The 14,193-nt window shown below is 37.4% G+C and overlaps 1 protein-coding gene across 3 annotated transcripts in view; it reads left to right on the top strand.

Moving 5' to 3' along the window:
- nfatc2a (nuclear factor of activated T cells 2a) overlaps positions 1 to 14,193 on the top strand; it is a 176,463-nt gene that overhangs the window by 40,508 nt on the left and 121,762 nt on the right. For all 3 annotated transcript variants that reach the window (XM_087994939.1, XM_043710247.2, XM_043710246.2), the window contains exon 3: positions 6,511 to 6,673. In XM_087994939.1, the coding sequence (XP_087851065.1) occupies positions 6,511 to 6,673 (163 nt within the window). The remainder of the gene's footprint in view (positions 1 to 6,510; positions 6,674 to 14,193) is intronic.

The following is a 14,193-nucleotide window of genomic DNA, read 5'->3' as shown; positions in this document are numbered from 1 at the left end:
GCTCAGTATTCTGTCTGCCTCCCTGCTATCTCCACTGTCCTTAGGAAAGTCAGCAATAATGGTTGAGGTTAACAGATCAACATGCAGGTTGCCAGAGCCACTTCCTTTTGCTGTCTGACTATAATTCTGTTTAACTTGTTTCCAATTCTGCTGATAGTTTTTTGCTTTAGTTAGTTACAACTTTTGTTTGATTTTGTTAGTTACAACAAACTCAACAACATTTATATAGTCCTGTTACTTAATTAAGGGTGCTTCACAGTAGCATTATAAGACTAAGTATGAAATAGAGCCCCTGAGGAAATGTTAGATCAGATGACAAAAAACTTGGCCAGAAAGGTCTACTTAAGGGAACACCATAAAGAAAGTGAGGTAGAGAACTAGATATATAGGAAGGAAATTTCAGACGCAGGCGCCAAGGGAGCTGAAGGCAGAGCCACCAATTCTGGAGCAATAATCAGGAATGTACAAGATATGAGAATTAAAAGAGCATAGATAATGAAGATTTGAAGGATTGGAGGATATTACAGTGTTAGAAGGGCATGGTCATGAAGGGATTTAAAAACAAGAATGAGAATTTTAAAGTCAAGTAGTTGTTTGAGCAGAAGCCAATGTAGGTCAGTGAGCACATGGTGATGTTAGATTGGGGTTTGCTGCAAAGTAAGACATGGGCAATCGTAATTTGTATGAAGTCAGAATGTAATTTTGGGATCGAATGTAACATCAAGATTGCAAATGCTGGCTGATTCTCAAACTGTTGCCAGAGATGTGGAGTCGGTGGATAGGGATGGAGTTTGGAGTGGAGATCAAAAACAATGCCTTCTCAATAATTAACTGGGAGAAATTTGTGTTTATCCAGTGCTGGATGTCAGATATGCTGAGTAATTATTTAGCAACAATGGAGGATTTGAGGGAAATGATCGTAATATAAAGTTGGGCGTCACACATGTGAGATTCTAACATTCGATGGTGTTGCCAAGGGACATTGTATAAGTGAAGAAATGAGGAAGGATAGATGTTAGGAGACACTAGAGGCAATAGTAGGAAGAGAAGCCATTGCAAGTGATTCTTTGGCTGCAATCAGAAAGATAAGAATGGAACCAGGTAAGTGGGTTCCACCCAGGTGGATAAGAACCATTGGAAATAAAAGTGTGATCATAGATTGCAGACCTGTCGTGAAGGATGAAGAGGAAAGGTTTCTCTTTGTCACACATTGTCACTTATGATCTTGGTAAGAGCTGTTTTGGTACTGTGGCTGGGTGAAAACATAATTGGAGAGATTTAAACACAGTATTCTACAGAAAAATGGGAATGCATTTGAGAGCCAACAAGACATTTAAAGATGTTGTAAAGGAAAGAGAGATTGGAGATGGAGCAGTAGCTTGCAAACTTATGGGAGTAATTAAAGGTTGTTTTTATGACCAGCTAATGTAGGGACCAAGAGTGAAATTAGATGAACAGCCTTTTAACTTGAATAAGATTGAAGGAATGGGGTTGAGTCACATCAACAAGGTGAGCTCAAGGCAGGCAAAATATTCAGAAAGAACGAAATGAAGATTTTTGTTTTACAAAGGGATTTAGGTTGACAATAGACAATAGGTGCAGGAGTAAGCCATTCTGCCCTTCGAGCCTGCACCACCAGATTGCACAATTAGGTGAATCTTACAAATGAGCTTTTATTTGTAGATTTGTATCTTTGTAAGAGTTTAAATATTCAAAAAGAATACAAGGCTTTGTTGGTTTTTCATTAAATACTGCCTTTAACATTTAAGCATTTCCTGAGAGGGAGGAATGGATAGTGTAAAGAGACATCAAAGGTATTTTGAAAATATTTGTATCGTACAGCAAAGTGTTAGACAGTATTTCTCTTGCTTCTGCGTATACATTATGCTTTGATACATACAGTTCAGAAACATGTTAGCCTTCAACTTCAGGGGCCACCCTGAACACAAGATTTAAACATTTATTTCAGCAAATCTCTGAATTTTCCAGTTCAGCAAGTCTTCTGCAAATTGGCATTCATTGGTATTCAAATTAGATCCATTTTATCCAAGACTTTTCCCTCCCACTTATATTAAGGAGATTAAAAACAGCCATTGTGGCACTTGCAATATTTACATTAGGATTCATTTATTTAAATTGTTGGAATGCAGAAAAGTTCATGAGATTGTTAAGAGTGACATAGTTGTAAACTTCAGTGAAACATGCACAAACCATGCTGATTCGACGTGTGTGCATTTTGTTTGAAGACTGCCTTCCATATTTGTGAAGTGTTAAATGGTGTGCAAACATTGCAATTTTGGAGCTGTAATGCTTGTCACCTATGGCTGAGTGATTACACTCTTGTTTTTGAATCAGGAAGTCATAGGTTCAAGTTCCACACCAGATAATTGAGCACTTAAATTTGGCTGAGGGAGTGCTGCATTAATGTAGGAACCATCTTTTGGATGAGACATTAAATCAAAGTTCTGTCTGTTGTCTGAGGTGGATCCAGTGTTGGATATATCTCTGAACAGGATGACTAGAAAATGTCAAATGTTAAGAAATTCATTCTGATCAAGGTGTTTCATTCAAGGAGCACCTTGAATACTTTATCTTGTCATTTATATATTGCTGTTTGTAGGAGTTTGCAGTGTGTAAACTAGTTGCTGTACTTTTCCTGTACTGGTTGGGTAGAGTATTCTGTTCAGTTTTGGATACCATGTTTTAACAGGGACATCAAGGCATTAAAAAGGGGGGAAAGGAGCTTTATTCAGACATTACCATGGGAAAAAGGTCTTCGGCTATGTGGAGAAACTGGGAAAGGTGAACTTATTCTCCTTAGAGTAGCAAGCATTAAGGAGACTTGAGACTTTGATGCAATAAATTACAGAGAAACGATTTCCAGTGGCAAAAGTACGTGTAATCAGAGGATGCAGGTTTAGGATGATTAGCAAAGAAAATGGCATTTGAAGAAGAATTTTCTGCAATCAGTTATTATGATCTGGATTGAGCTGCCTGAAAAAGTGACAGAAGCAGTTTCAATAGTAACTTTCAAAAGAGAATTGGTGAAGTATTTTAATGGGAAGCAAATAAAATTAAACGCACAATGCTTGAGAAATTCAGCAGGTCTGACAGCATCTGTGAACAAAGAAGCACAGTTAATGTTTCAGTGCTGGTATGACTTCTTCAGAACTCGGTGAAATACGGAAAAGAGCAGGGGAAAAGAACTAATTGTGTAGTTCAAGCACAGACATCATGGGATGTTTCTGTTCTGTATCATCAAGATTCGATGATTACAACAATTATTCAGCCTCAAAAGTACTCCATTGAACATGAAGCATTTTGGGATGTCCTGACTCCATAAAAGGCAATCTACAAATACAAGTCATTCTTCCTTAGAAGCTACATAAAACTTAAAGTTGTGATTACATTCTGTCATTGCAAACTTAAAATGACAAACACATCACTTGTGTTTGGATTTCAAAATTTTGAGTTCCACATAATAATAAGAATGAAGTTCATCTACAGGTGTGGAAATATTAACAGACATCACATGTCTATCTCCTCACAAGGGTGTATCACCACTTTAAACCTTAAAGTTAACACCAAACTGATTATGTTCATCATTCACACACATACCAAACATTTTCCTGACTATTAATTCTGAGTTTGTATCACGGATCTTGATACAAAAATACATAAAATTCTTGCTGAGAATGAGTGTGCTTTATCTTTGGTATCAAGGGACAGACATTGCACCAAAACTTTCTTCTACTTTCGGTCAATAGTATTTTTACTGCAGGTGATCTTTAATAAGTTCAGAATTCATTTCACACTGAGGCCAAATTAATCAATTGTATTAGGTTCAGCATTTATCCTCTGTTTATTAGACAGAATAAAAGTTAACATATTTCTAAAGCACAACCGCATTTAATGTAATAATAATAGAATAAAATCTGAGGCTGGGAAATAATTGAATGTTAGGGAGATCATGTGATCTCTGGGTTTAACATCCTGATGCTTATAATTCACGAAATGGAAACATTATCTAACAAGATGATAATTTTACAAAACAAAAATGCTGAAGATCTGAAACACAAACAGAAATTGCTGGAGTGATCCCACAATAAGCTGCCAGTATTGGTGGAGAAAAAACATAATTAACATTTTCAGTTTTTCAGGACCCTGTTCTACACCATTCTGAAGAAGGTCACTGGACTCAAAACATTAACTCTGCTTTCTCTTCACAGATGGTGCCAGATCTGCTGAGATTTTCCAGCAATTTCTGGTTTTGTTAAAGATGATAATTTTGCCTGTTCAAAGCAGATCCTATCATTGGTTGAAGAAAATCTCACAAGATGTTTTTGCTGTTGAGTCAAATGGTGAAGTAGATGGGGAAGTGAATTTGAAAAGAGAAATGACGGAATGTAAAACAGGAAGCATTCAACCCAAAAAGATTGTTTTAATGTAGCTTGTGATAACACAATCATCCGTACAAGACATGGGATATTTTAATATAAAATCACAGTTCCTCTAAATAGGTTAAATGCAAAATACATATTTTTTGTTTAGGGAGATGAGAACAGCATGATCTAATCCAGTGATTAGATTAGATTAGATTCCCTACAGTGTGGAAACAGGCCCTTCGGCCCAACAAGTCCACACCGACCCTACTAAAACATTGAATAAAACATTAATAAACTGAATGATATATTTTTAGATACAACCTGACAATAGTACTTGACAATGTCTTTCAAATAATCTGTCAATTATGATCCTGTATAAATTCAAAATAGAAACCATGGTATTTTACTCATATACGTTATTGTGTTGGGTTTTGAGATTGTATTGCCTAAAAAAAAGTAGTTTTGGTTAGATATTTGACTGTTTAACTGTCAGTTCCATAATTCCAGTTTTTTTTACTCCTTATGGATGTCGATGAAGTTAGATAATGGGAAGATGGGTGATTTGCTCTGATTTCCTGTTTTGTTCTGTTCTTCAAAAGTAAAGCAACAGTAAATGATTTTCCTTATGTCATGTGTACCCTGATATCAGCCCTTTCCAAAATACCATCTCGCTGAAACTTCCTGTGTGAGGCCCTATTTCAGGTTGACATGTGTCATTCTGCAATATAGTATCTGGCAATCTCAAACACAACCAATACACCCATATGAATCTTATATAGTAATTCTGTTTAATGAAAAAAAACGTTTAATATTTAAACCTTGATTTGCAAATTGACAATACACACTGTTTATGAAAAAATAACAATGTTTTAAAAATGTGATCATGCCCATATAATGGCCTTATTCTGACTTTAGAAGTTCATCACCTGGAAATTTCCCATGTGATAGTCTGTTCCTGTAACAGTAACATGGTTCCTGTTAGAGTTTCAGAATATCTCTGTGTTCATTCTAATAATTTTTTGCTATTACTTTATATTGTGAGTTTCACATGTGAAATTGAACAGAGAAATGGTATTACACTTCACACACAGTGCTTAAAGCATATTTCGATTTACAACTTTGATTTAGTAATCTCTATTTATTTCATAGCTTCTCTTGTATTTAGTGTCTATAGTGGATCATTTACCTGGGTATCAAGTATTAGTCAATCACATTCTATACAATTCCTTTGCTGTGTTTCCCCATACTATGGCAGCGACTACATTGGCTATGAAATATTTGGAATGATGTGAGGCTGTTGTTTCTTTACATGGTATTTCACTATAGACCAAGCAATGTGAAGATTTAACACTCAGTGGAAATTTCTATAAAGTTAAAAGTTAATTGATTTCAATTTATTAAAACAAAAATCTGGTTATGGCCTCCCAGTAATGTTGACACTGGATTTTCTTGCAAGTTTACAGGAAATTGATCCCACAATATCTCACCTCTACCAGGTATTTGTAAAAATTCTGCTTCATTCCCCCTCTACCTCCATATTGCCCAACTATACCTGCTACATTCCCAGATGACTTGGCCATATCATGCCACATTTTCCAAGCTATAAGCTATACCAAAGGACATGGACTGTTCTTGTAGATACAAGATCAAATAAAAATCATCATGTAAATTTTTACAGGTTTCCTACTAGCCTTTAGGTTTTATGTTTATATTGCTACATTTTCATTTCAGCAGTGCAAGAAAACATAGAATAACGGCATAGCTGGTTGGAGAAATAAAATCCTGTTTGTTTCAAACTGTAAAAACCAGACAATACTCTTCTGTACTGTACCATACTTGCTCCCCGAGAATTGCAGTCCTGGGATCTTATACATCTTCCTTGGGTTGTAGGGAGAAGAAAAGGCAAGACTCTTCTTTTAGATGGTGTTAGGAAAATTAGAATGCAAATACATTTCATCGCAAAATGCTTTTAATCCTTTGCCAAAGGACAGGATAAAATCAATAAGCAGTACCAAAGAAGAAATTAGCAGAACTTTATATGTATTTTCTAAGTACTGGAACATATATTTGTTTGATAAATTGCAACAAACTATAAAAGAGTTCCCATTGTTTTGTTCTCCTACAGCATCCCTTCTCTTCCTCCTTTGGAGTGGCAGCTGCTGAGTTCATCAGACCCATATGAATTGAAGATTGAGATACAGCCCAAGCCTCACCATCGGGCACACTATGAAACAGAAGGCAGCCGGGGCGCAGTTAAAGCTCCTAATGGAGGTCATCCTGTAGTCCAGGTAACATGAACAATTATGAAAGATGATTTCACTTACAACTAGGACCATAGACTATCTTGTTTAAGCATAAGACTTGCAGAATCAAAATCTAAGAAAATACTATTCCTGTGCTTTTTAAAAAATTGTCATTCCTCAATATTGATATTTCTGCAGCACTAGAGAACACTTTAAGCACATTTTGATCAATGAATTACCTATAACTGTCTGCAGCAAAGCCTTTCATAGTTTAGCACTCTATTCTGGTCTAAGAATTTCTGTAATGCATTGATCTAAGACATGTTTTGATTCCTGAAGCATAGACAGGTGTTCCATTAGTTCTATTTATCTGTTACTTATATCCTAAAACACTCTTACACATAACTGAGCCTTTTTCTCCCATCACTAAATCACCCATGGAATCATGTTTTAGCCATTAACCATCACCAGTAAATCACCTGTGTTTTCCAATTGATTAATTTACATGCAAAACCCATTGACAGCAATGCAGATCTTCAAAGATGAGAGAGAGGGAAGGGATTCACTCAGGTCAATTAGATGATTGTCATCAGCTGAAAAACATTAGTTAATTATTGATAGAGAGACAAGATTTTCACTACTGTAAAAACTTCATACAGTTTTCAGCAGGACTTTTAAATGGCTGCAGATTATGCTGATCTGAAATATTAATTATAGAACCCTATTCAAACAAACTCCATTCTTTTGTGCCAAGTAATATGAACAGCCTCACCAGCAGCCCTTATTGGGACCATTCTTGAAGACGCTGAGAAATCTGTTTGAGCCAGAATATTTTTTCGGCCATTATGTTGAGCATAAGACAACTCCCTGGAATTATGCTGACGCTGGCTTCAAGGAATCAGTGCAGCAACACCATTGACTAATAATCAACTTTGGCAGAATTATAAAAATACACTTTGATCCCCCCAAGAAACCTTGCAGTCTGTTTCAAATATAAGCCCATATCAGTGTGTCTTTTGTAAATTTTGGTGCAGGTCTTTCACTGATGGCATTACAGAAAAAGTTAAAAATGAAGCATTGGGATGATTAGAAAAAATCTTGGTGCTTTTCAGTGAACTACAATTCTACCATGATTATTTTACTAAAAATCCCTTATTGAGAGTTTTCAGGAAGTTCGGGTTAAACACTGATTTAATTGCTTCTGATATTTCTTGACACTTTAAAATTCTTGATCGGCTCAAACAGGTCTTAGATTTTGATATACACTTTGGAATCCTGGCTAGAGTTGACAGAGGGAAGACAGTGCTATGTAGTGAGAACCCAATTATCACTCTGAATTGTAGTCTGTCAGTGTCACTCTTCTCAGTGTTTTATGCAGTATACAGCCTCTTAATACAGTGCTTAACTGCAAACCTTACAATAGGTTCTTAGATAGCAATGAGATAGTATCATTTTACTAGACATCAGGATGATCTCCTCTCAGAGTCAAATCGCATGGAAACAGACCCTTCAGTCCAAATCATCCATGCTGACCAGATATCCTAAACTGATCTAGTCTTATTTGCCAGTATTTGCCCCATATCCCTCTACTGCCTCTTTATTCATATACCCATCCAGATGCCTCGTAAATATTGTAATTGTACCTGCCTCAACCACTTTCTCTGACAGCTCATTCCATACACACACCACCTTCTGCATGAAAAAGCTGACTCTCAGGTCCCCTTTAGGTCATACCCCTTTCACGTTAAACCCTACCCAAGGAAAAAAATCTGAGCTATTTATTCTATCCATGCCCCTCATGATTTTATCATGCTTCTGAGATTTATCTGCAAATTAGATTGTACTACAGGGGGTGGCATGATGGCTCAGTGGTTAGCACTGCTGCCTCACAATACCAGGGTCCCAGGTTTGATTCCAGCCTTGGGCAACTGTCTGTGTGGAGTTTGCACGTTCTCCCCGTGTCTGCGTGGGTTTCCTCCGGGTGCTCCGGTTTCCTCCCACAGTCCAAAGATGTGCAGGGCAGGTGAATTGACCATGCTAAATTGCCCATAGTGTTAGGTGCATTAGTCAGAGGGAAATGGGTCTGGGTGAGTTATTCTTCAGAGGGTAGGTGTGGACTGGTTGGGCCCAAAGAGCCTGTTTCCACACTGGAGGGAATCTAATCTAATCTAATTTAGGCTGGAGCTGCAATGAGGTGACCTGTTGGGGAAAGAGGTTTACTAGGTTTATTATAATAAGATCTGGCCTTCAATATGAATTGCACATCCCACTGCACATGTCAGGCAGCTGCCGTGCAGCTAAAACCCCCTTAATCTCTTTCCATGAAACACTCAGTTTTTAATTCAAATTAATTTGTTTTGCCAATGTATCTATTATTGTTCAAACACATCCTGAGACTTCTACTACCTTCACTAATCCCTAAATATAGAATGATCTAAAATGAAATTCTCTCAAGAACACAACATTCTAAAGGTTCGTTAGTGTACATGCCACTAATGTTTGCATAGTATTTGGTTGCTCTTTTTTTTTGCATGTGGGCTGAACTTAAGTTAGGTTCACATCCTTTGACTGAGATCTGTGGGTTTTTTTCTTCTTGATGCTTCTTCCTCTATTTATCAGATCTGGCCAGAAGTCACAGTATTTGCAAACATGCATCCTCTTGAATGGTCCAGTATTTGTTTTAAGGGACTGAGAAACAATTGTTCCACTCAACTTGCACTATTTAACACAACAATTAGTACTCAGAGAATCAATATTATTGAATTGCAAGATTCAGGAAGAGCAGGATTGATTTAGTATCCATCGCAGTTTTAGATGATGAATGGGCGTCAATGTGTGTCACATTTCCTGGTACGATAATGCTAGTGTGGCTCAGACACTTGTATTTATGTTGCATAGTCGTGAGGGGGAGGGGTGATAAAACTACATGATGATAAGAGGAAGTTATTTGTGAAAAGGCGATGAACCAAAATTGGAAGTGTGTTCAGGAGCAAAGTATATGTAAACATTCAAATGTGCCCACAAGGAATGATATGCAAAGTGATTTATAAATGGAGTACATTCATTTAACTTTAAATAACAAATAACTCCCTTTCAAATTTTGACCTTGTTAGTTGTTTAACAGCTAGTGGGGTAAAAAAGAGAACAGGTCTTACCATTATAAAATTCAGTTGATAATAGAGAACAAGCCTAACTTTATATTAAATAGCTGTGCTATTTAAGATTTCTTTATAGAAAACAATTGTAACAGCTACCTACATTGATATGGGGCTTTTATCAGAAAAAAAAACTTCCTAAGGCTTGTCACAGAGGCAGAATGAGCTAAACCCAGACACTGAGCCTAAGGAAGAAAGCTGCCAGAAGTGTGTAAGAGACATTTGTTTTCAGGATCTCCTTGAAAAACAGAAATGAGGTGATGTGAGGTTTCAGGAGTGAATTTGAGAGCTGAAGGCCTGGGTGACCTGGAATATGTGCATAAGCTTATGGCATATTGAAATCTGGCTCAAAGCCAAGACTGTTAGAAGTTTGGCTCAGTTGCCACTCAAAACCAAATTTAGAAATAGAAAAGTAGGTTTATTTCTTCTTCCATTTCATAATGATTGACACCTTCTGTGCAGCAGATGCAAAGATTGCCTGGGTTTTTGACATTGAGGAGGAAGGTATTAGGTTACAGGACAATATAAATGGATTGGTTGGATGAACAGATCAGTGGTAGTTGGAATTTAACTCTGATAAATATGAGGTGATACACTTGGGAAGAAGCAACAAGACTCAGTGAATGGCAGGACACGAGGAAGGTCAGAGGAACTGAGGGATCGTGCACTGCTTGTCCACAGATCCCTGAAGGTGGCAAAACAGGTTAATAGGATTGATTAAGCATTTGGGACATTTGTCTTCCTTAGTTGTGGGATAGATTAGAAGTGCAAGGAGGTCATGGTGGAGCTGCACAGAACTTTGGTTCAGCCACATCTGGAACACTGTGAACGATTGTACTGGAGGAGATGAAAAAGAGATTCACCAGAGTGTTGCCCGAGATGAAGCATTTCAGCTATGGAGAGAAGCTGGTTAACCTCGGGTTGTTTTCTTTGCAGTAGTGAAGGGGGACCTGATCAACGTATATAAAAATGCAACTGTTCCACTTAGTTAAAGCATCAATAACAAGAGCGCATAACTTTAAAGGGAAAAACAGGCAGTTTAGAGGGATTTTGAGGAACAATATTTTCACCTAGAGGGTGCTGGTGTCTGGAATGCACTTCCTGGAATTGTGGTTCAGGCAATACCTCGTAACCTTTAAAGAGACTTGGATGAATGCAAGTTTGCTTGCTGAGCTGGAAGGTTCATTTTCAGACGTTTTGTTACCATACTAGGTGACGTCATTAGTGAGCCTCTGGTGAATCACTGGTGGTATGGCTCACTTTTTATTTATGTGTTTAGGTTTCCTTGGGTTGGTGAGGTCATTTCCTGTGGTGATGCCATTTCCAGTTCCTTTTCTCAGGGGGTGGTAAATGGGATCCAAGTCAATGCATTTGTTGATAGATTTTCAGTTGGAGTGCCATGCTTCTAGGAATTCTCGTGCATGTCTCTATTTGGCTTGTCCTAGGATGGATGTGTTGTCCCAATCAACGTGGTGTCATTCCTCATCTGCATTTAAAAATGCTAGTGGGAGTAGGTCATGTCTTTTTGTGGCTAACTGATGTTCGTGTATCCTGTTGGCTAGTTTTTTGCCTGTTTGTCCAATGTAGTGTTTGTTACAGTTATTGCAAGGTATTATGTAAATGACATTAGTTTTGCTTGTTGTCTGTATAGGGTCTTTCAAATTCATTAGCTGCTGTTTTAGTGTGTTGGTGGGATTGTGGGCTACCCTGATGCCAAGGGGCCTGAGTAGTCTGGCAGCATCATGGTAGCTACAAACCCACCTACATACTAAAACAGCAGCTAATGAATTTGAAAGACCCTATACAGACAACAAGCAAAACTAATGTCATTTACAAAATACCTTGCAAGAACTGTAACAAACACCAAATTGGACAAACAGGCAGAAAACTAGCCACCAGGATACATGAACATCAACTAGCCACAAAAAGACATGACCCACTCTCACTAGTATCTTTACATACAGATGAGGAAGGACACCACTTTGACTGGGACAACACATCCATCCTAGGACAAGCCAAACAGAGACATTCGCAAGAATTCCTAGAAGCATGGCACTCCAACCGGAACTCTATCAATAAACGTATTGACTTGGATCCCATTTACCACCCTCTGAGAAAAAGAACAGGAAATGACATCACCACAGGAAATAGCATCACCAACCCAAGGAAACCTAAATACATAAATAAAAAATGAGCCATACCACCAGTGCCTCGCCGGATGCTCACTGATGATGTTACCTCGTATGGTGACGGAATGTCTGAAAATGAACCTTCCAGCTCAGTGAGCAAACTTACATCCAGTATCTCAACCTGAGCTACAAATCTTCTCAAAACCTGCTAATACTTGGATGAGCACTTGAAGTGTCATAATGTTCAAAGCTATGGACCTAATGCGGAAAAATAGAGTAGATATACATTTTGTAGTACAGACACAATGGGCCAAAGGGCCTCTTCTGTATTGTATAATTCTATGAAAGAAGATTCTGACCAATAGTACATACCAATTCCTTTAATGCACACACCAGAGAACAGTGAGAAAAAGTTACATTAGCATAGGGTTGTGATATAGGTCCATTTTCAAAACTTTTATGGCTAGTTTGTTTTACTTATATTTCTGTTGTCCATTTTTCTGTTTATTTCCTCCCCTGAAACCAGTATTCTGCTGGAATATCCTTCAGTGTAAAGTCGGCAGGGTTAGAAATAGACATCTTGTGTAGTGCCATCCTTGTCACTGACATCTTAACACATCAACAGCTGATGAGAGGCTACCAATACTCATACCTCAGCCCAGTAAACTGGCTCAAATTTGGCTATACTTAAGCACAAAACTAATTCATCAATAACGCACCAAAAACAGTTTTGAATTTGAAATAAAAAGCAACTGAAATGTAGGCACAACTCATGTCTGGCAGCCATAAATACTTTGAGCTTCTTGTAATTTTGATTTTTAAACATTAGTAAAATTGTTGGATATTACATTTCAAGTATTGCATCTGTGTGTGTACATTTCGTCATTACGTTCATTCTCTCTTGATGGACCCACCACTATCAACTGCATTAGGATAATTGTAATGTATTTGTGATTTCTAGTTGAGGCATGGTTAACTGATGGTATGACTTCTCTTGTTATTGTTTTCTAAAATAATACTATATCCCATGATAGCACCTTCTTGCCTGACCTGGCAAATCACAGCTCTCGTGAATTTAAAAGAATCTTAGATCTTTGCCATGTTCTTTCTATTTTCCACTTTTATCCTTTTCATTCCATCATTTCTGGAACATGACTTAGTGCTGCAGCCCACAGTTAGGAAATGTGATGGTGAAATGGGTGTTTCTTTGGATTTGAAATAATTTGTCGTGTCAGTCATGCCAATATTATTTTGTCGGAAATGAGATTTACCTCGAAAGTGGAAAATCTTTGTCATTAAGTCTTGATATTCAGAAATGCAAAGTGTTTTAACCCTGTTGATACTGAAATTCCTGCTAACTGTATTGCATACACATGCACACATGCCGATCGTCTCGAAGCATTATCAGAAAATTTTCAGTGCGAATTTAGTACCCTCTTGTCTTGAAGATGGTGATTCATGCTAGCCTATGAGTTCATTTGGCAGTCCTCCAGTAGCTTGCCTGAAATGCTATTCCTCTTGTGCGAACCCAGACAGCAAATTTCAACAGGATATTTCTCCATAGAAGGAGGGGTCTGGCTGTGAAAGCCAAGTCCAACCATGCTGTCACTTAATCTTGATGTATGCTTATTTTCCTACTGGCATCACAGTTAATGAGGAACAGGAGCTTGGCATAGGTCAAAAGTAGTGCCCTGCTGAAATGAAACATGAATTATTTTACAGTCCATGGTAATGGAAATGGTATCACTGTACTCTTCTGAGCAATCACATTTCTTCAACTATTTCACTGAAGAAAAATTTTCTTTTCATATTTGATCTTATGTGAGGCAATTTCCACTTTTACTTTGCTTGGACCTTCATATCCCTTTCAATGTGAAAGAAAAAGTGGATGTATAACTATCATTGAAACTTACTAGTTGTGGATAGGCAAGACTGATCCATGTAAGATGAATCCTTCTCCAGGGTTATTTCTTGACTGTATGAAAGGGCAAAGCTACAATTAGGAAGCCATCCTCTGGATGATTCCTTGTATCATCAATAGTGACTTGAGCATTTGTTAGATTTTCAATGACAAATCCAAATAAGGAAGATTTAAAAAAGGTTTGGTTTTGTTTTATTCATGATCAATGAGATTCAATTGTCGTAAAACCACAATATTCCCAGTGTCTCACATTAGTCTTTTATTAACAGAGTTTAATAAAAGAAAATGCATTCATATTTTAAACTTATTTCATGATATGTTGGAGTCAGACAAGAAAATAGAAACTATTATTCTTGGAGT

Source organism: Chiloscyllium plagiosum, unplaced genomic scaffold (assembly GCF_037043375.1).
Source record: "Chiloscyllium plagiosum isolate Xiang-an unplaced genomic scaffold, Cpla_swu_hap1 HiC_scaffold_15, whole genome shotgun sequence".
Classification (NCBI taxonomy): domain Eukaryota; kingdom Metazoa; phylum Chordata; class Chondrichthyes; order Orectolobiformes; family Hemiscylliidae; genus Chiloscyllium; species Chiloscyllium plagiosum.
The sequence above is the reverse complement of the archived record's forward strand: the minus strand, read 5'-3'. Positions and strand labels throughout refer to the sequence as shown.